Source organism: Arctopsyche grandis, chromosome 12 (genome assembly GCF_051622035.1).
Source record: "Arctopsyche grandis isolate Sample6627 chromosome 12, ASM5162203v2, whole genome shotgun sequence".
In the NCBI taxonomy this organism is placed as follows: domain Eukaryota; kingdom Metazoa; phylum Arthropoda; class Insecta; order Trichoptera; family Hydropsychidae; genus Arctopsyche; species Arctopsyche grandis.
Genome location: NC_135366.1, coordinates 21,537,170 through 21,559,598, shown reverse-complemented (window position 1 = coordinate 21,559,598; position 22,429 = coordinate 21,537,170). Strand labels below are relative to the sequence as shown.

Sequence of the window (22,429 nt, the reverse complement as noted above, 5' to 3'; positions counted from 1 at the left end):
TGCCAACTTCTTTCTCAAAGGTATTCTCGGTGCAAAATCTATGCTAACAGATTTACTCGCTGCTCTCTCGTACTCCATTTTGAACATCCCCTTTGCAGAGCTACCGTAAACCAACCCCCCCCCCCCACCCACCAGCCTCTCCTCGTGCTCCCTCATCCTTCTTCCCTTATTCCGGTGTACTTTTTGTAGCCCAGGCCACGGTATTCCGAATATTTTCAATAAGAAGCGGCCAACCGAAAAAGGAAAATTGCGCCACTGACCTTCCCCCTATTTTTGCCCCCCACCTAATATTATCAAGCATTCCGATTGTGCATCTGCAAAATTATTATACTTTTATGAAAATACTACTTAAGGTTACTTAAAATACATTTAGCATATTGATGAACTTGTTTATATAAATAGTGACGGCTTACACAGCAAAAGTTCTATCTTCAAATAAAGTGATTGGATAGGAATTAATTTTTCATTGGAATATTTTGAATTCTGCCTAGAAGTATTATTTATAAAATCTTTTATTCAAGGCTAATTTAAAACACCGAGCAAAAAACATTACAATCATCGTAGAGACATCTATGGACAATTTTTTGTAGAATTTTTAAATATCAACAAATTATGAGATGCAGTAAACTCAAATCAAATAAATTGGCAAACTATGATAGGAAACAATCGACCTTGGAGTCACATATCCAAGGTCTAGCCAGCGACATAGCCAGGATTAGAACCCGTAACCACACAATCTAAAAAATTATAATAACCACTGTTCTGTGTTTCTATATATGTAGAACATAGTAATCCAAAGATCTTTCAAATTAGCATCGAAACCATACTATTCAGATTATTTCTAAAAAATACAGATATTAAACTGCTTGAGTTTTAACAAAGGAATATGTACGCCCTTAACTTATAACTTATTATAGAAATAAAAATATAAGTGTACATACATATATTCCTCAAAATATTCATTAATTTTACCATTTGCACCTAACAAACTTGCCATTTTATGTATGTACAAGATAAGACATTATACAACGGTGTTTCAAAATTCGTTTTAAGATTTCGTTTATCGCAAAACTTTGATGCAATACTCTAGATAGATTATTATATTAAAGACAAATTATTTACTGTTATTCTTAAGCGTCATACTTTATCTATTCAAAACACTCGTTTGAAAGATAATCTTGCATTTATAGTGATTTTAAAAGCAAAATACATACATATTTACGAATGTATATACCCTCACAAATAGACAAAGTTCTTGGTATAAAAAGTGGGTATGCAAAATAATGATTTTCAACTCAAAGCAATGCCCTCACCCTTAATGATACACCCCTTCCGCTTAACTCGGCACACAAAGTTGCATTAACCCAAAGCGTATGAAATAACTACACTTGCGCACACACACACACACACACATACACGCTTTGCATTAAAATGCATTAAATTTTTGCCAAGTCGAGATAGCATAAATCACACGTTGGCGGTATTATGACGTCGACGATTGCACACCGCATCCGTAAAACAGTTTAGCGTTAAATTGCGCGAGGGGGTTTGCAATTGCCTCTGCGGGGCTGTCCTATGATGGGGTTGGGTGGGTGGCCGTTGCCTTCTCCGCCACCTAAAAACTACTTTGAAGAGAGATATTACTCTATTCCACGAAAGAGAGCTTTCTTTACATTGTTATTCGCATTTTAATGCCCGTCTATAAAGTCTCGAATTAAAAACGGCTCGAAAGAGTGAGCGAGCCGGGAGCGTTTGCCATTTTACTATCATTCGTAATTTTAGTATTATATTAGTTTAGAACTTTATGGAAGGGTTCGTTGCGTTTAATAATACAATATTCGGATTAAATCTGGGAAAGAATTCAAGGGTGTATTTAATAATTGATACGATTTGGAGCGACGATAAAGTGCTGCTTTGATCTGTCGTTGATGGGGTGGCGGGTCGGTTGCGTGTTGCCTTTTTTTAATGTTTTTTTTTTCATATAATAGGGGTGGTTTTGATGCGCTATCGTGTGTGAAAAATATTCCAATTAAGACATTATGATATTTTAAGGTGAATTCTTTAAAAATTATTACAGTTTTTTGACTAGATTTGAATCTATCTAGATTTAAATATGTGCGGATTTTATTACACTTGAGAAAGATACATAAATAAAGTTTTAATTTCGACATTTAGAATTATTCCATTTAAAATAATATTATACATACATTGAAAAATAAAAAGTGCTGAATTTGAATTTAATAAAATATTTAAATTTTAAAATATTAAATTTTCTTAGTAAACATATTCATAGTTATATGACCAAATGTAAATATAGGTGTTTTTATGTTTTTTTATTAAATTTATTTGAATGGAAAATAATATTCAACGATATCGATATCGTCGTCATACTTTGATTTGTTCGATAACGTCACGGATTTTATAAACCAAAACTTACATACATACATATGTACATCCAAATTTTCTTTCGAAATTAAATATACATATATTAGATATATGTATGTAGTCTTTTATTGAAATTCTGAACATATCATATGTATGTTAAATATACATAATTTTATTTTGTTTCCACATTTTATCGTGTTATACCTACAAAATAGTATAGTTTGAATATCAAAAATATATAAGTCATCTTTTACAAGTATGTATGTATGTATGTATGTAGGCACATAATTCACACACTAAACATTTGAGTGCTAATAGCGACTTTTAAGCATCGCACTGATGCTTTTGCGCTAATCGCCTCACACTATTATCGCCATGTTAGGCCATTTTTGCTTAGAGCTCAAGACACTTTATAGAATTTAATACCCACTTCAACGAAGATCTCTAAATTTGCCCGCGAATGAAAGTGTTGAGCTGTCTCGTAAGTCTCCTCGGCCGAAATTGCATTTGCGGCGTGAAAAATGAGCTTGCACTTATTTCAAACACCACCCCAACGGACCTCAGAGGGTTTGGGGGGCTGGCACATGTTTATATTAGCCGCGTCTGAGCAACGGGCTAATGTAATCACGTCACAATGTTTACAAGTGTTATTCACGAAAGTGCACCCCGGGTATCAAATGCAAATGGCCTGGACTCACAGAGCCGCGCTCGCTTTTAATTAGGCGGGGCTATGGGTATGGGGTTGGTGTTGGGGGGGGGGGGGGAAATGGCGAGGTGAGGTTCCGGGCCGCCCACCCACCCACTCGGCGAAACTCCAATGGTGGTGCACTTGAATTATCTGTGCGCTCTCGCTCTTCGCCGCCGGTGTATCTTTTTAATTCAATGTGAACTGCCGTTGCAAATGTTAAACAGCTTTACCTCGATGATCTCTCGCTAATGGAAATTTATAAATTCAGACTGGGCGGATTCTGCGCGGCTTGCCGGGCTCTGCCCCATCCCTCTTTCGATCCCTTGCTTCGCTCTGTGTGGGTGGTATATATTCATGCATATTCGAAATAGCCCGGAGATTAAGTACGGAATGAGTTTGCAATGGTGAAGTGAGTGTGCTTTAAAAACTATTCGTTATGTGTGATTTCAATTCAATTTTTCAACCAACCGCAATTTTATATAAGATTAGACAGTAATTCCATAGAACATTCACTTTAATCAAAGTACATATTATATTGCAACGTAGAGATTGGACGATCGATATCCATCGAGAGCACTGAATTCGTCTGATCGCGCGTTCCGCAAAATGGCCTCGGCGAATGAACAAGCTGCATACAACAGCCAATGAGATCTCGCAACTCATCAACCAATGATCTCTCTGTGCTGAGGTACACGCCGTGTATAAATATTCGGCGTATTTGTTCCGTGGATTCATTTGGAGCTGGTCGACGAACCAACTACCAAATACAAGTCTTTAATTTTGATCTCCGGGAACCTTTCCACACTACAAAATTCTAATGTAGCAACATGAGAAAGGATGTTCAGATTTAATTAAATTTATGCGTACACCCCGGATTAGGCTAACTGGACCCATAAGTGTCCGGACAATAGACACTCTAACGGATTGCATAAACTGTATTGTGCAACTATTTTTTTAAAAAGAAGGTAAAAACGGCAAATCAGATATTCTGGAGTTCATTTGGATCCCGAACCCACTCCTATGCAACATTTTTTTTTAATTATAGACACAAGGCACTCACGTTCGGACATAAACGCTCACTGACAAACTCGGAGGCACAAGGTGTTCTTTCTTGATAATTTTCATCTGTGAACTTATCCGTATTTTTCCATGCGCGTTGTGTCATAATTTGCTCGGGCATTAAGTGTAGTAAAAATAGTTCTATAATTACCATCCATAAGATGATTTCCCACGCGAATATTGCTCACATTTAAAAAATTAAACCACAGATAATACTCGTGTGGGAATAATCCTTTCACTGTAAATCAAATCCAATGGGCGTTTTCGAATCTATGAGACTTGTTTATAAAATAGCAACAGTAAATAAACCAGTATTTTCAGCTTGTTTTATATTGTCTTCAAAACAATACAATTTTGATTCCTTATATATTGTTTATTTTGAGGAAAATTTTAAGGTAACTCAATACAAATCCATTGACCCTCTTGTTTTATATTATATAAATTCAATGTTGTTTTTTTCAAGAGCGACTAGAAGATTTAAGAAGCCTTTTAAATAAATAATAATACAGCAGATGGACAAAAAATCCAAGTACATTGAAGATTTTTCTGGTCCCAAAAAATATTAAGAATTGTATTATTCTATAAGAAAACTTGGTTATTTATGTATATATGAGTTCAAAAAACATTTTTGATTGACATACATACAAATTCACATATTCTGGAACCTTTGCTTCTGGGAAATTCTCCCCCATACACCGCTCCACACTTTCATGTATTTTATATCGTATTATGCGACGTATGACATTAGCGCGGACGTCCCAAAAATCCATTTGGCGGGATCACGTTTCAAAGATGTATCCCATTTGAATTTACATTTAACATTCTCGTCCTCTCTCTTGTCCCCGCAATCCGCTCAGATTATACCTCATTTGTGTCGGGAGCCTTTTTAAGCCGCGGTCACTTGGGGCCGAGTGACAGGCCGGAGGAACAACCCCTTTCCTCCCTTGCTCCCTCCCAGCTTCTCTCCGTCTCTTACCCTCTATGTATATAGAGGATATCCTCTCTCTGAGGGGCATCTAGACCGTCCTGTAGCATTTATCAAACCGATTCGACGGACATGCACCTGGTAATCCTCGAACTCCGCCGGGAGCACGACTCGCATGTCTCGGATATAATCGATTGAACTATCTTAGATTGGAATTACGTTCTATTTGTAATTGTGTTTTATGTGTACTATCTATACAGCTTGTGATGATATTGGAAAGTGAAAATTCAGATATAAGTATATTCTATTATTCGTCATGTCTCATTTACTAGATATAATATTTTGATATGATGCTACTAGAAATCAGCAATCTTCTACGTATGTATATTTTTAATACAAACTGGCGAATCCTAAGAAGCTGAAAATCTCAAGAATGCCAATTTTGCAGGAACCGTCTCAATGAAAATCAGAAAGATTGGGAAACTCTGATAGGAAACGATCGACCTATAGTCACAAACTAAGGTCTGCCCAGCAGCAGCCAGTTGGACTCGAATCCGTTACCACTCTGTTTGAAAACATTATATGCTAAGAACTAGTCCATGCTTCTGGTTACACATATAATGTGTCTCAATTTTATGGGAAGCTTCCTTTTCATTTAATCATTAAATTTCCATTAATATTGCTTCACTGTGTTTGATCACTACAAAATAAGATTTTAAAAGACTTATATTTATTTTTAGCGAGAAGCTTATATTTATTTTTAGCCTTTGAAATACAATTTTGAGCCACTTATTATTTATTTCATCTCTGAAAAACTTAAATGTTTTTACTTTTAATCCATAATTCAACCTGCCCAAACAATACAATGTAAAATACATTGAGATAAGGCAATATTTTGAAATCTTTTCATTTTTTTTTGTATATGAAAAAATACATAAATACAATATAATCAAAATTTTCATCGTGTCTAAACTTTTTCCTATACAAATTCCAACGATCATCACAGAATTTTGAACAGGGGAGATTTATCACAAAATTTAAACCCAGACATGTCCCTTAATCTGTTGAGCGTATCAGAACACGAAACACCAACCGTTCAATTTACAAATCCAACTCTCTAGGGAACTTAGCTAAGCCGTGGCTCTGAAAATGTCGAGTAGTGGATTGTTTTATACGCAATTTTATACATTTAGATCGTTAAAGTCAAACAGGATGCAGGTTAAACGTCGCTGACAAATTAATCAATCACTGTTGACCGGCATGGGGTGGGCGGAAATAGGGGTTGGGTAGAGCGTGACTGTCCATCTGTGTCAACTCGTTTTGTCCTTTTTACGATGCCTTTGTCCATAATTACTTAGCAGTTTGCCGAAGCTTTTTGCCAAGCAATAATTCACCGAGACACGAGTGCGCCATCCTCCCACCCCCCCAGAAATCCACCTACCATCCCCTATAGACAATGTCTTCTTCGGACGGCAGCAAAATACCCACATCATGGGTAAAAAAAAGCGACAAACATAAAGCAAAACGTTCGAAACGTTTTGCTCCAATAAGTCGTGGATGTATACTTCGCTTCAAAAAGCCTTTTTACGCGGTTGTTAAAATAATATAATTTCATTTAAGTGCGGTATCTACAAGGCATGGCGACAGACGATCCATTGTGCACGTTTTTGTACTCGTCCATAGCCACTGCCGCAATCTCATCGCTCCTATCCCACTTTTCCCTCATTTTATATATATATATTATACATCTAATATGTATGTCGACAATATGAATGTGTGTGTGTGTGTGTGTGTGTGGAGACAAATTTGGTGTGTATACAAAATGGGCCGCCAGCGAAATTTAATTAGACTTTTTTGCTTTGTTAAATAGGGATTAAGTTCGTGCCTATGCTTATACTTCGGGGCAATAATAAATGAAAACGCTGAGAATATGATGATAAAAAGTGGAGTAGGCAGACCGCAGCTTTGCCGTTGTATCTGCGAGAGTACACTCATTTTGGTTGCAAAAAAATAATTATATTAATATACACGTGTATGAATCCAGCTGCATATGTATATAAACGAGAGGATTACTTTAGTATTTGGTGGTCAATTTTTATTCGGTTTGTTTGATTGGATTTTATATCATCATCATTTACAGTTATTCACCATTCACTGCCAGATCAAAACCTCTCCAACACGCTTACATTCGTCTCTTTTTTGCGCAACTCTCAATCATCTCACCCTACACTTGTTTTACGTTCTCTAGAATACCATTTTGGCACTTTATTTGACCACCTTTCGTCCATTCTTCTGACTGTGTGACCCACTCATTGTCATTTCAATCTCTTCACTATCTACTACCCTTGTCGGAACAGAATGTAATGGGTTTCAAATGATGCACGTGAATTAGATCAGACCATGTTTTATTATACGTCTATATGCCAGACCTACCATAGAAAGTTACTACATATGTACATAGCTAGGTAGTACACAAACATTCCATCCATACACGCTCTGTACTATGCAACCTGCACATAAATATCATTGTTAGAAATAATCAGTATTTTTTTCACTCATCCTAAATAAAACTCAATAAGATGCACTTTTAAACTGGGCGTGTATAATTTTTTAAATTATTGATTCGGTGTGTAATTTCAGTAAAATTATTGACTAGTTATATTAGAATAATTGATTTAGAATGTGATTATATATGTATTTTATTTGATAAACAAAAAGAAAATTTGTTACATTACATATTTTTCATTAAAAGAGCCTATTTGTATCAGAATTATGTCATCTAGAGGTGTAAATTATGGAGAAATATTGCAAAGTCTAATCAATAAAGCAAAAGTTGCTTTGATGTCTAAATTTGACACAATAAAATTGCCTTAAAAATACATAAATTTAAAAGCTACTTTCGCTAATGTTTTATTTCAAACCACAAAGTTTTATTTGAGAAGTTGTGGAAATTCAATTGCAATATTCGTAAGTAGTTTTGTTTAATAAAATCAATTCACAAGGGTATCTTCTAGGCTTTCAAAACTTCGTGAATCTTTTATTGTATCTACATACATATTTAAATGTATTATATGTTTATTTATATTATAGACTATGCTATCAGGTAAATTTCAAATTTGAGACGGATTGATTTTTTGTAAAAAGTTGACTCTTTTTATACCTTACTATGATAATGTATAATCTTTATACATTATCAGAGTAAGGTATCATTAAACAAATAAAATTCTATCTGTTTATATGTATGTATGTTTGTTATTAATTACATACATAATTACGTATGCTTTATATGTACATATGTACATATTATGCAGTGTTAGGGCCAAAATGAATAAGTGATTACTGTTGCTAAGGCCGATGAATCAACAAAGTTCAACTGTACAACCGGCCATTTTAAAGAAGAGGTTTCACATGGTGAGATATCGTGTAGAAATCAGCCATCCGTGTGTTAAAATCGTATTAGATTTGAGGTGAACTCAATTTAATTTGTGTATTGCTCTCTGGTTTTCTTCCCTGGCTGAATAATGCACGTCCGCATTCGATGCAGTTTAGTCGAAAGCATTCGAGTTGCATTGCGAATGCCTTGCACCGTCTCTAAAATTGTGTGCACTTTGTATTCAAGGATGGAATTGTTGTCTTTTTCAGAGGCTTCGGGTTCATCACGTTCGGCGATCCTTCTAGCGTAGACAAAGTATTAGCGCAGGGAGCACACGAGCTTGATGGAAAGAAGGTATGTTCATTTTCAATAATATTTATATATACATTATGTTTGTGTATTTCAGGTTCCCTTAGCATTAAGTATTCCCTCTTCATATTTATAAATAAATAAATCAACTATACTCATTGTTTTGAAGTATTGCTTGCCCTCGAACTTTGAGATATAAATTGCAATTTGCTGAAATATTTTGATTCCTTTGGTTTTGAATTAAGAATAAGTACATTTATAAAAACTAAAAGCATGAATTTTATTTTTTTATGATTATTTTACATCCTTAAAAGTAAATATAATATGGTGTAACCCTTCAAAGTAAATATAATATGACATTAAAAAATTTTTCAAGACACTCGTGGTTATAAAAAAATCTATAATATAAAAAATGTTAGGAAAAGTAAAGACCTGTATAGTGTATGATTTTTTCTTCATTCATATTCACTTGATTTTTTTTTAAATAAAATAACGAACACAAAAAACAAAACAAAAAATACATATTATATTCCTGAATGTAAAACTAAACAAAAAAAAAATCATTGATTTTAAACAATATCGTGTGCCTCCAACCAATTGAATTATCTTGACAAAATTTTTGAAAAAGTAGGTATATGTAGGTATATCTTATTAATGAGGTATATATCATATATCTTATTTTTTGAGAATAGTTAAGATTTTTTTTATTATTCAATAAAAATAAACAATCAATATTCACCTATTGAAGTTTATTTGGATCGATTATGACAAGTTTTGACTGATTTGATTGATAAGCGAGAATTCGAAGTCAACGTTTTGCTTGATAATCCCTATACAAAGTCATCATTCTCGCAATGAGTGTTGTAAATCGTTATTTTTCATGTTCCAGTGATTGCTTTGAAAATAAAAGTCGTTGAAAAGCTACCTTGGATATATTATTAATTATTTGGACAGAAAAAATACCCAAAAATTTATCAAACGTCATGAAATATAAGGAGGCCAAAATGATCTATTTTCCCATACAACATGATATACTCCGTTTTTTTTCTAAATTTCGTCGAGACTAATCGATTAGTTGGAGGCACAGGTTATTGTTTAAAAATATTTTATTTTTATTTAACATTCCCTTGATACGAACAAAGTTTTCCACTAGGTCTATTGATGAAAATCCAAAATTCGCGTTTTTTACTCCGGCCTAATGTACATACATACATACATACATATATGGAATATAAGGTATTGTAATATCATTACCTTCTTTTAAATGATAAAAGACTAGTAGATTTGCCAAGAGGCAGATTTATATGATACAAATCGAAAAGGATCGGATTTTACATTTACAAGATTTTTCACTGCTTTGATGTATTTTCTTAGAATAGTTGTAAGAAAATTCAACAGAAGAGAGAGATTTAATTCGTAAATACGATGCAGATTTATATTACAACCATCCAGCTCAATCTTGAGATAAGGTAAAAGCTTTCAACAGGTCTTCACATTTCCTTAGACGAGCTTTTACGTTGTTGTATTAAGTATCCTATAATCATAGTGTCGCGTCCCACAATCCAACAGTCCGGCGTATCCCAGTTTGTACACTTTCGATCCAATATAATGTAATCTTTAGAATCGCAAATGCGGTTAAATAATGCACACGTACATATATGCGAGAGAGTGCGCTTCGATGTCGAAACGCGCTTCAATCCGAGTCGTTTTAAACCAATTTACACTTTTGAACGGGTTATAAAGCGCTTCCCACACCCCCCCTCCCCTCCCGCATACATATTATATAAATATAAAGTGTATGTACGTCTCTATCTCTTCCCGGTTCGAGGCGAGAGATTTGATAGGCGGCTTCAGGACTTTCAGGACTCCTGAAAACCGTCCATAATGCGAGTAAACCCATTCACCCGGCCACCTTCCGATATTGGTTTGCGTCGCGTGTGCTCGGATTGTGCGCTCGCTCCGACATTATAAGGTTAAAGTGCCTCGTTCGAGTGCATTCACACTTACTTGTTATACGTGTGTGGGTGTATTTTTTCCCAAATCGATTTCATTGTGTGTCAAATATGTCGAAAAGCGTATTTTTCACGCTTCTATGATGAAAATTATGTACACACGCGTAAATCGTGTCGATTGTACTGTAATGTATGGGGCTTAACGCTGTAAATCAAATGCTGAATTTTAATTGTACATTTTTGACTGCTCTATTAGTTATTTAATTGGACCGTCGACGAATAGCATCGAGTTTAAATTTATGAAAGTATTTTATGAAAATATTTGCTATTTTTGTCGTAATTTGCATGAACATTTTTCATATGAAAATAATTAAGTTTGGATATTTATTAAAATCACAATAAAAGTATTAATTCATATCTGAAAAACCCGAAATTTTATTCAGTCGTGAAAATCGTCTTAACGGATTACTTCAATGGGACGAATGTGCTATACAGATTAAGAATTATTAATAATTCTGTGCTTATTAACTACATTTTTACATTAAACTTCACATCTATTGTCAAAAATTTTACAGAAGTATTATACAAGGAAAATACAAACAACGATGAATATACACAGATACATCTATGGAAAAATTAGCGGCATTTGTATGAAATCGAAATGCTAAACAGGGATAGAACAAAGTTGCCAATTTGTAGGAACCGTTTCAATGAAATCAAATAAATTGGCAAACTCTGATAGGAAACGATCGACCTTTGAGTCGCATATCTAAGGTTTGACACACACTAGGGATAGAACCCATGACCATATAAATGAAAGCATTGCAAGTTAAGCATTGATATATGCTGCTGGTCGTGTTTGAAGTGTTTGTCTAATAAAATATTTAGTTATTTCATTTAAATTGACAATCGATTTTATAGTAAAAAAAAAACAAAAAGTTGAAGTTATTTAAAAAATCAATTCCATTGAAATATTTTGAATACATTTCAATGAAAAAATCTTTAAAAAGTTGCATCTGTACCATCCACTGTTCGATACGTTGATTTGACTGCAAACTTTTAGACTTTTATTTAATACGCTTTGAGTGCTTTCCATTCTTCAATTAGGATTGAATTTATTTTAAAGAACACGTTTTAATTTAAGTGAATACTTTTTACTGAACTATTCGAATGAAAATGATTGTAAATTTTCGGTTTATAAAAAATGTTTTCGCTGATTTGGTTGTATGCAAAATAAAGTAAATTTATTTCGACGTATTCATAATTTAATTAAATATTTAAGAAAAAAACGGGTTATATAAAATCATCGATGTGGATAACTTTTGAAATTTCAATATTACATTCAATTTTTCCACCCCCCCATACTTATCGGCCGATCCAGTCTTCTCGTTTTTACTCCTTTAATTCGAGTCTTTTATTTAAATTTCAATTATTTTTGGCCAGGGCGAAGGGAGGAAGGGTGCGGCGGGTCGGTCGAGCGAGTTTTTATCGCAGAATCCTTTCAGCAGTCATTAAAGTTTTCATTACCCGCCGGAGAAAAATATTCCAGATCACTTAATAGGGTATCTAAATTTTATTGTTTTTCTTTACGACCGAATCTACCTACTCGCTCTGTAGGTACGTTAGCTAGGTACTTTCAAAGTAAATTCGTCGTATCGCCATAGCCGAAATTCAATGTAGAACCGTGGATTTAAGTGAAACTGAAGTTATTTGTTAAAAATTCCGGCGTAACGAGAGGAAAATCATCTGGAAAGTTTCGCGTCGCATTGGGGATTTAAAGGAAAACCGGTAAAAATGTACTTGCGAACGATGAACAAATCAGTAGAACGAGTTTAAATACAAATTGTACGTCAGCACATATCCACAATTAAATTAAAATATATATACATATATGTATGTACAGTAAATCTTTATCTGTAATAAATATATGTATACATTATTGCAGATTGGCCGAGAAGTATTCGATAGAAGGCTCAAATCCTATTGAACGTTTAATCTTTAAGCGCTCGGCTAACCGAATGGTTCAAATTTGATCCTTCAAACTCAATTGAAATTTTTATTTTATTTTTCAAACGGTTTCAAATATGATTATTGTAGCTTAACTCAACTTATGGTTACTATTTATTTTTAATTTCAGTAATATGGCTGAAAAGCTTATTATAAACGTTTAATATACGCGGACCTCAAAATACGTGATTCGGAACATTGTAGCACATCAATGGGAATCAATTTTTTTAAATTAAATATTACATACATATTATATGCATATAAAATATTTTATGTGATAGTACGGTAGAGGTACTTATACACATTATATTTGAGGAATATTATGAACATGGTCCGTGGTATTGGAAATTAGGAGACGTATGAAATTAGGTTGGAGTGAATTTGGGTAAATGATCACCGTTTTTAAATATCATATCTGAAAAATATCTTTGATAAATGTGTTTTGCCAGTGATGAAGTATATATTTGAAACTTGAACATTGACAATGAATGCTAAAATGCTACACCAAATCCAATACACTCAGATAAGTTTGGATTAATTTTATTCGGTATAACGAAGAGAGATCGGAAAGGAAATACGTGGATGTGAAATATGACAAGGATAGTGGATATACTGGAGTGTAGAGATTGAGATGGCAATCGGTGGGAGCTATATAGAAAAATGGACTAAATAAGTGCTGGAATGGTACGCGAGAGAATGTAAAAGGGTGAAAGGAAAGTCGCAAAGAAGATGGGTGGATGAAATTAGAAAAATGTGTGGGTTGAAATTGATGCAGATGATGAGAGTTGCGCAAAACATGAAGGCGTATGGAAGCGTGTTGGAAAGGCCTTCATCCAGCAATGGATGGTGAACGGCTGTTAGTGATGATATTGAGTCTTGAAGTTTGTATTTCTTGCCGGTCGTATAACTTTTTATTACACTTGGTGTATATACATACATACAATGTATTATATTATCAGGTGTTATTTAAAGGAAATATCTTTCGCATTCAGGTGTCCCCGTGTTCCCCATTTGTCCCTCGGTAAATGCGAGTGATTCGATCGGAACGTTTTCATACATTTCGCATATTCGGCGATAAATCAAAATGTCACGGCGCGCTGCGAAACTTTATCGGCGTTGCGCAAAAGTCGCTTTGATAATCTGCCACACACTTTCCGTCGCCGCGGCCCGAAAAAAATCTTTCATTTCAAATTAACATACAAAAACAATTTCTTTTACCTTCATTGTTTGTCGAGCCACCACCTACTAGCGCCCTACCCCCCCCCCCGCTCCCTTCGCCCCCTTTAAAATAAATTCCTCGAATCTCCCTTTCTCCCTTTCTCCCCGGAGATGGCCGCCCTTCACTGTCGCCCTGCGCCGAGGCGCTTTCGTTTCCACTTGTTTTTTTTTTCATACACCGAAGTTTTTAAAAGTTGGAAATTAAATTAAATCCTTGAGCTTACTCTTTTTATTTCCACCTTTATGCTGCGAGGAAAAAATTTTTCGCGAGTTTTTCACTCCCGCCGCCATTCTGTGATGTTGCATGAGGTTTTCATGATGGGATTTTAAAACTACCAACTTTCGTTCGTCGCCCTCCCCGCTCCCTGCCTCTCAAGCTGCCACATCTCTCCCATCGACCACCCCTTTCTCCTCGCCCGTAAGCTGCTTATTTAAAATAAGATAAAAAAAAAAATGAAAACGTTACCTGCTACCGCGAAGGCTTTGCAACATTGCAACTTTTGATTTTGTCCGACCGAGAGAAACCCACTTAGCTTATTACATATTTTAATGAATCTTATTTGAGTGAAAACATTCCGCTCTCTCATTAAAAATTTTCGAATGGAAGTAATTTTTTACATCGAAAAACTTGAGTGATTCGAATGCTGAGATTGGAAAATTTCAATTAAATTAATGCGTATGCTGCACTTAAGAATTAAATTGAATGTACATTTATTGTAAATATTGCCAGTGTTGCGGGAACACGCGTTAGAATTTAACCAATGTATGTAACAGTAAAAGAGCTAATATTTTCTCTTTTTATCTTATTAATTATTAATTACGTTTTGAACGTTTTTTTTTGTTGTTTCTATAGAGTTATTAAGTTATCTGGAAGTATAAAGGCATACAAGTAGATATGTCAAATTAATTTGTAGTGATTTTTAAATTAATTTTGTTATTCGTAAAATATGTTAAGTTTATTCTTAATAGTTTCTGGTCCATTGAGCATTATCTGTTATATCAATTTTTGGGCTTTTTGCTATTTGAAAAAGTCGGTATTATTTACAACTAAAATAAATGTAAAAATCAGTACATTATGTACAACTAAAATGTTACTGTGTTATAAAAATCTTAGTGTTTAGAAATATTTAATGATTTAATATTACGATTTGCAATTTATAGTCAAAGGGACGTATTATCTTTGCTGGGAAAGAGTATTCATGTGTGAAAATTAAAAATATATATTTATTTATTTTAAAACAGAAACAAACAGTATTACAATGTATAATAATGATACCAAAAAAGTTTCTAAAACTTAATAATAACAATGAAATAAAATAAAAACAAAAAAGAAAAGCAAGTAAATAAGAGAAATGTGTATGTATGTAGGGAGAAAAGTAACAATAAAAAATATCAATATGAAGGTGAATATTGTTAAAAGGAGAGCAAGATCCATATAAAATGGAATTACAGGAATAGTTGGTAGAACATGGATTATAATAGATGGATCTGATTAGACATTGGAATAAGATCTAGCTGAATACATAAGGACTATCAATTAAATAATTCAAAAGTTTAAACAAAAAACATAAAGCATATGTTCTTCCTAGATTGTAAGTAAACAAAACGATCATTGTGAAGAAATCTGAAGAATTTTTATTTATGTGTATAATTTAGATTATTAATAAATGTATGTATACTAGACAAAAATAGTTCCAAACATTACTGGAAGACTTCTTACAAATCAATTGAAAAACATGATTTAAAAGGCTTGGATTGGAAAATTAAAAATCTTCTTTGAAATCATTCAACGACCGTTCAATATTGTTCCTTTTGATCGACCTTAGAGGGACATTTCCGTTAACTATTTATTTAGCATTTAGCGAGTCGCTAAGCTGCGTCCCTCATTAAATTATGTGCTTTTTGCGCGTCACCAAGACGCAAGTGGGCGGGAGTGTTTTTTTTTTTTTTTTTTTGGAAAAGAAAATGTATAAAAATGACAATAAGAAGGTAAAAAATATAAAAAGGGAGAGCGTAGATAGAGTAAGAGGAAGAGCGGGGCCGGAACGGGGAGGGGCAGAGTGCGCGATGATTTAGCGGCTAATGGATTTATTGTTATCCCAGTGCCACGTTGCCCGAGCTTTCGCCTCTCCCTCTCCTCTTCCCACGTCCCAGGGCCAGGAAAGCTCGCATCATTACGAGAACTCCGTTTCTTTGTTTCCACGGGAATTTTTTTAACCTAATTGTAGAGAGGACTTTTCCCGAAAGGCGCTTTCTCTCACCCGGCCGACTCCTCGCCTCCCCGCCATTCGCTCGCCCTCCCCTTGTTGTCCCCCTATTTCCAGTTTGCGCGGTGTGTATTAGCGTTGAAATTAAGCGAAAATGCCAATTTTCAGCTAACACTTCCATTTGCGTCGGCGAATCGCGAAATGTTCGAGTTTAACGAGAACGAAAACGAAATTTCGTACGCGAATCAACAAAAACAGTCGACGCGCAAATTCGAGTTTTGCGCTCCAATCATATGTGTTAATTTCTTGTTTAGATTCTATTCTACGCGTCGAGATTTGTTTTGTGTTTCGCATGCAATGAAATAAATTCACGCGAAATTTTACAAAACGGATTGAATATTTTTAACAGGGTTGAACAAAACCACCGTGATTTTTTATATATTTATGTATTAATATTTCACTCGTTTATTTTATCAGAAGGTCTAGGTTGAAGTTACATATATTGAAAAGATTTTTAATCTTAAGCCTGAAATATTTGATATTTAATTATACGCCTGAAATTCGAAGCTCTTAGCATAGGTTTGGTGTGACTTTGGATGCATATGCGTGGCACATGTCGTGGTTAAAGATAGGCGTTCGAATGGATGCTTTTCAAATAACAATAGACCACTCCAACCATAAGCAACCATGATGATGACACCCGTTCCATTTTTATTAAGATAATCCCGAAACACTCAAATCATCGATTTTATTTTTAATTTTTGTAACCAAGATCGTCATGATAATTATGGTACCTTATAAACGGTTTCTAAACGTTAAATAGTATACGTTTTGGCAGAGAAGTCGCTGACGTTCACGGTGACTCACGGGTGAGTCTCTGGAGTACAAAACGTTTCTAGCATTATTGAATTCACTTCATACGCTAAAATTTACAGTTTGAACTCGTTTCCCACTAGTAATAAAATTTACAGTTAAAAATCATTTTATAAATCAAGTGATCTATTTTCATCAACTATTTATTGAAAATTTATAAATAAGTTGATTTATTTTGACATAGAACTACGTATAGACATGATGGTTTATAAACGAGAATGATTAATTAGCTTGTGACTTTCAGACAGTGCGTTATATTGCGTCAAATTAATGCGAAGAATGTATGAAAATTTTCTCACATTATGAAGTCCTGTAAAGAAACCTTGTAGACATGTCGACTTGATAGAGTTTTCTAGAATAAGAATATCGGACAGGTCGTAGTTTCGAGATTGAATTTTTAAGACACATCTCGCTTGGGGCGCGTCAGTATAATTGCGCCGTTTCAACGCACGTAGTGGGATTTTCGTATAAATTCGAGCCGGAATGAAATTGTCGCTCAACAATTCCCCGATATGGGGATGGATAGATCCGTCGACGTTTGTCAGGAGGGAGAGGAGGGCCTGTGGGAGGACCTATGCCAAACGAACGGGGGGCGGGAGGGGTATCAGAAAGGATTTTGGTCCGTACAAAAAGGCCGCAAGCACGGCCTGCGGATGAAATTAGAAAGGTCTGCGGTATCGAGCGGATGCGGTAAGCCGAGGATAGTTTTTCGGACGGATGGACCGACGGACGGAAGTATGTATATGTGTGTTTGTGTGTATGTGTGTGTGTGTGTTTCTGGGGATATGCTGTTCCCTCATTGTGTGTGAGCCAGCTTGATTATATAAAATAAATGCGTGGTAATCTTGGCCGTACGGGAAATCCTTGTTTGCCTAATTTATGGGGTGGAAAGGATACCCCTTTTCTTCGAGTTGTGTCGTTAGCCGGGTCCCGGAGCTAATGCCGCCTGTAATTAATTTTTGAAAATATCTCCGCACTTTAGGGGTGGTGGGTTTGTTGGCTTTTGAATTTTTCATGATAAAAGTCGTCTTGTCTGATATTAAATTATTTTTAAGCGGTAACGTACTTTGAACTGTGGCGTAATGGTCGCTTTTGACTTTTTGTTCGTTTGAAAGTATTTCATTTTCAACTGTATTGTTTGAAACATTCTACTAGAATTCACTAGTTACATACATATATTATGGTTGTATGGCAGTCTATACAAATGTAATACGAAATCTCAGTATAATCTATGTATGTATGTACATTAGCCGGGAACAATATGCTCTATCTATTTATTGATTTTTGTATTGATAAACTGCAGAAAGTGCAGAATAGAGCAATGCGTGCAATTTTGAATGTGAGGAAACGTAAGAATGTAAGAAGTATGTTAGATGAATTGAAATGGTTGGACATTAGAAATAGTCTTAAAGTAAGCACTTTAAAGTTTATATATAAGCTAGATAAGAATATATTACCCAAATATTTTAATAATCATATACATAGTTAGGAATAGAGATATACAGAATTATAAAACGAGAAATAGGAATAAATTAATTATAGGTAGAGTTAAGAAAGCTAAAACTGCAGGAGGTGTTTTTCACAGAGGTGTTCAAATGTATAATGCCCTTCCTGAAGGCATTAGAAGTTCTAATAACATTTATGCTTTCTTGAAGGGTGTTAATGGATACCTTTGTGGAAGATGATTTATAATTTTTTGTTATTTTGTATTGTATGTATTAGCAGTTTGCTATATAAATAAAAAAAAGAAAAATTTTGCAAATTCTGAGCGTTATATATATTTTTTTAATACATTTAGTCAATGAATAAAATAATCTAATATATAATTTCGAAAGAGGCTTTGTAAGTATTGTTGGTTGGGATTTGGTTGGGAACTTCGAAAACAAGGCAAAATTATCATGACGATATGGGGACGGGGGACGGGGGGCGCCGGGGAGCGAAGGCCCTGGGGCGGCGGGGGTGAAGGCCCGGAGGGCACAGGGGCGAATGGGGCATTCGCTGGAGGGGAACTTTGTAAACATAACAGTTTCTATGACGATTCGATATATCTTTTTTTGAGTATTTTGGTGTGTTTGAAAATCTTACAATACTACATTAGTAAATAATTTTCAAACTTCCTGTCTGTACTGTCCATTACTGGTAAACCAGTAAACATATTCTCTGGCATTTTTCATCACATCCTTCTCCTGCATTTTATCTTCTGACAACACTGATCTGACTAGTTGAAGTTATATAACGGATTTGCGAGGAAGATTTATTAAATCCATTAGTATCGGATTCCGATGATGATATTACAGTAGTTCTATCTATGACTAAATGTGTGTTATAAGTAAAAGAAATTCGGATGTGACCAACCCACGACTTGGTTGGAAACCGGAAACCTGAAGTGGTATTTTTTCTTCATAGAAAAGTCAAAAATGTTGTGACCACACGATTTTTTTTAATACCCCTGAACGTATCAAGCTGAAAATTTATATTTGTATTCTTTATGTACTAACTTAGAGTTGATCTGGTTTTGGTCAGAATTCATAAGCCGGAAGTAATATTTTATTTTTAAACAATATTTCATTATTTTATTTTTATCTTTTAAAGTATTTTTATCTTCTTGATATTTAATGTGTACAATATTTATATTAATAAAAAAAATTGAACGAAATCCGACAACCGCAAGTAGAACTTTTGTCTTGTATAAGTTTCACTACATTTGCGCTCAATTTGTATCGAAAATTCTCTCATAGCCGGTATGTGCGTAGCCGTGAACGTGTACATATGTATGTTTAATTATCAAATTTTGTTTTTTATCCTTATAATATATTCTTTAAATACATAGATTAAGTCGTGGGTTGGTCACATCCAATTTTTTTTAAGCGACGAATTAAATATGTTTTAGTCTCTTTTTATTAAATTAAAGTATTAATTTTTTAAGAATTTATTATCACTCATACCTTTTTTTAAGCAAAATGTGTCTTAGTACCTTTATAATAAATAATTTTAATTAGTTTTTTTTAATATATTTAGTAAAAAAAATGAACAGTTCATTTTTGAGATTGAAAAAATTGTAATATATTTTGTCAATCATGTAGTTTAAATTTGACGTGGTTTTCGGTACTTATAGAATACAATATATCTAAAATATGACTTGCGTATATGTAATATAACCATTCTTGAAATTTTAGAGTTAACGATAAAATATAAAAATGGTGATGGAGTTTATGGACAAAGGTCATATACATATGTATGTACTTGCTCCATTCTACATTCTACTACATATTATATGTATGTACTTATGTTTTAAAGCAGAAACAAATTAGCTTTGATGATCGTTTAAACATTTTTATGTTACTTGAAGAATACATACATAGTTGAAAGCCGAACTTTATCCAACAAAGAGCTCCGGAACCGCCGTTTCCGACCACTGATCTGCATATATCAGTGTCATGCAAGGCTTATTTTATGTAGCTGGATTATTTATTTCGTTAAATATTTAGTAAATAGCTGCATCTGTAACAAAATGGTTTTTGATTTCATACAAAATTGTCGAAACAATAGAAATTTCTTACTGCTACAATTTTTTTTGAAAAGAACTACCAGGGCCGAAATGAATTCGTAATAATATGAATACCCAAAATAAAAAAGACTTAAGAGCATGTGTTTTAGATTTGGATATTTAATTTTTTGATTTTTAAATGCTTTTTATTATTACTAAATTATGTTCACAATACATCTTATATCTATTTTAATAGCTACTGATCTACTGATCATTTTCTATTTTACAATTTTTATTTAATTTTGTTAGTAATCATAGTATTATATTATTCTAATGTTAGTGTACAGCATAATAGGAAAAAGAGCTCAAAAACCTATTTACAAATCTTATAAATGCTCATAATTAGACACCGGATAGTCACAGTGCTTTTTCTAGGAATCGGGGCGGCTTAGTTCTATTTACAAAGCTAGAGTCCAAAAAAAAAACGTTCTGCGAACCTTTAACAATGCAATGAACAATAAAAAGCACCCTCTAGATCCGTTTTTTTAAAGACGGCACCTTGGTTATCCGGCTTTTACTCATAATACATCTAATGCATAATATTAATTAAAAACTCTCTAAAGTCGATGACCTAAAGCAGATTGGGATATACATATGTACATCGGTTTTTGTAAATAGATTTTACAACAATTGTACAAGCAATACAAATGGCTTCTTTTATTGACTCTTAAAAAATGATTTTGGGGACTTACATAGCCTATGCTTTAATCCATTGTCGCTGGCATATATGTACATATATACATATGTAGAACGTATGTATTTCTGGCATAATACCGAAATTGGTTTTTTTGGCATTAAGTAATTTCCGGTATTCAATTATATACTATGTTCTCTAGCTTACGACTTCATGCAATAATGAAAGTTATTTTTGCAAAGGTTCGTCTATTTCACTATTATATTGATCATTTGTTTTGTGAACATTCTTGAAATAATATTACATGTAGTTTTCATTAATTGGGATCTACACAAAATTTGATACTTGTCGCAATACTGCAAACTGCCCGTCGCTTATTATTATTGTCACAAAGCGTCGTTCCCGATCTATACTTAACTTTCTACGTATTTTTGCATTGTGAGAGTTAATATTGGACAGTTCACTCACTGTTCACGTTCTTGCTCGCGTTTACTTCTATTCAGAGATGAAAAAGGAAGAAGTAGCGGCAACAATCCAGTTCGATAATTGGCTCGGGGTGAGTGATCTTTTCACTTCATGGGTTTCAAAAATTCCCTTATTATCAAGTGACCAATGCCTCCACCACTGTAACTGGTGTTTTCTATGCAAGATATTGTTTTGTCGGTTGTTGGTGAAAATCGCTCGGTTAATATAAAATTTTCTGTTATGCAAAATTAACGTTATTTGGCCAATCGAGCGGCGACCGGTGTACTTGCGTCGCCTTTGAATAGGCTCGAATATTAAATATAAATCGATTCAAAATATATTGTTGAAGATTGAAGGGTTCAATGGCGGGCCAAGGCGGGTCTTCCTTCAATTTCGTACATCAAGACGCAAGATAAAAGGTAATTTAACTTCTAATTTTGTCGTCTCTCCCCGTTCTATTGGCGGGTGGGAATCCTGCCCGGTGCCCGGGATCGCCGCAGCAGTTTCCTATCTTTTATCTTTGTTTTACTTTGTAATTAATGAGATGAATAATGTCAACCCTTCCCTTTGTCATTTTGCCCAGACGAAATTATGAGGCCGCCCCACACCAGCCCAATATGGCACCGAGAACAAGATAAGGTGTTGCCTATTAAAATATTATGATTACATCCCCCTTCTTCAGCCCCCCCCCCCGCCACCCCTTTTGCCGTTATTGTGTCAAATTAAAGGTTTAATTGTACACTTGAACTTTTATCTAGCCTCCGACGTCCCTTGCGGTGTATTCATA

General features: G+C 34.3%; 1 protein-coding gene across 16 annotated transcripts in view; it reads left to right on the top strand.

The window, feature by feature from the left end:
* Positions 1-22,429, top strand: part of Rbp6 (RNA-binding protein 6) — a 1,062,622-nt gene that overhangs the window by 553,469 nt on the left and 486,724 nt on the right. For all 16 annotated transcript variants that reach the window (XM_077443424.1, XM_077443421.1, XM_077443419.1 and 13 more), the window contains one exon: positions 8,700-8,784. In XM_077443424.1, coding sequence (XP_077299550.1) covers positions 8,700-8,784 — 85 coding nt within the window. The remainder of the gene's footprint in view (positions 1-8,699; positions 8,785-22,429) is intronic.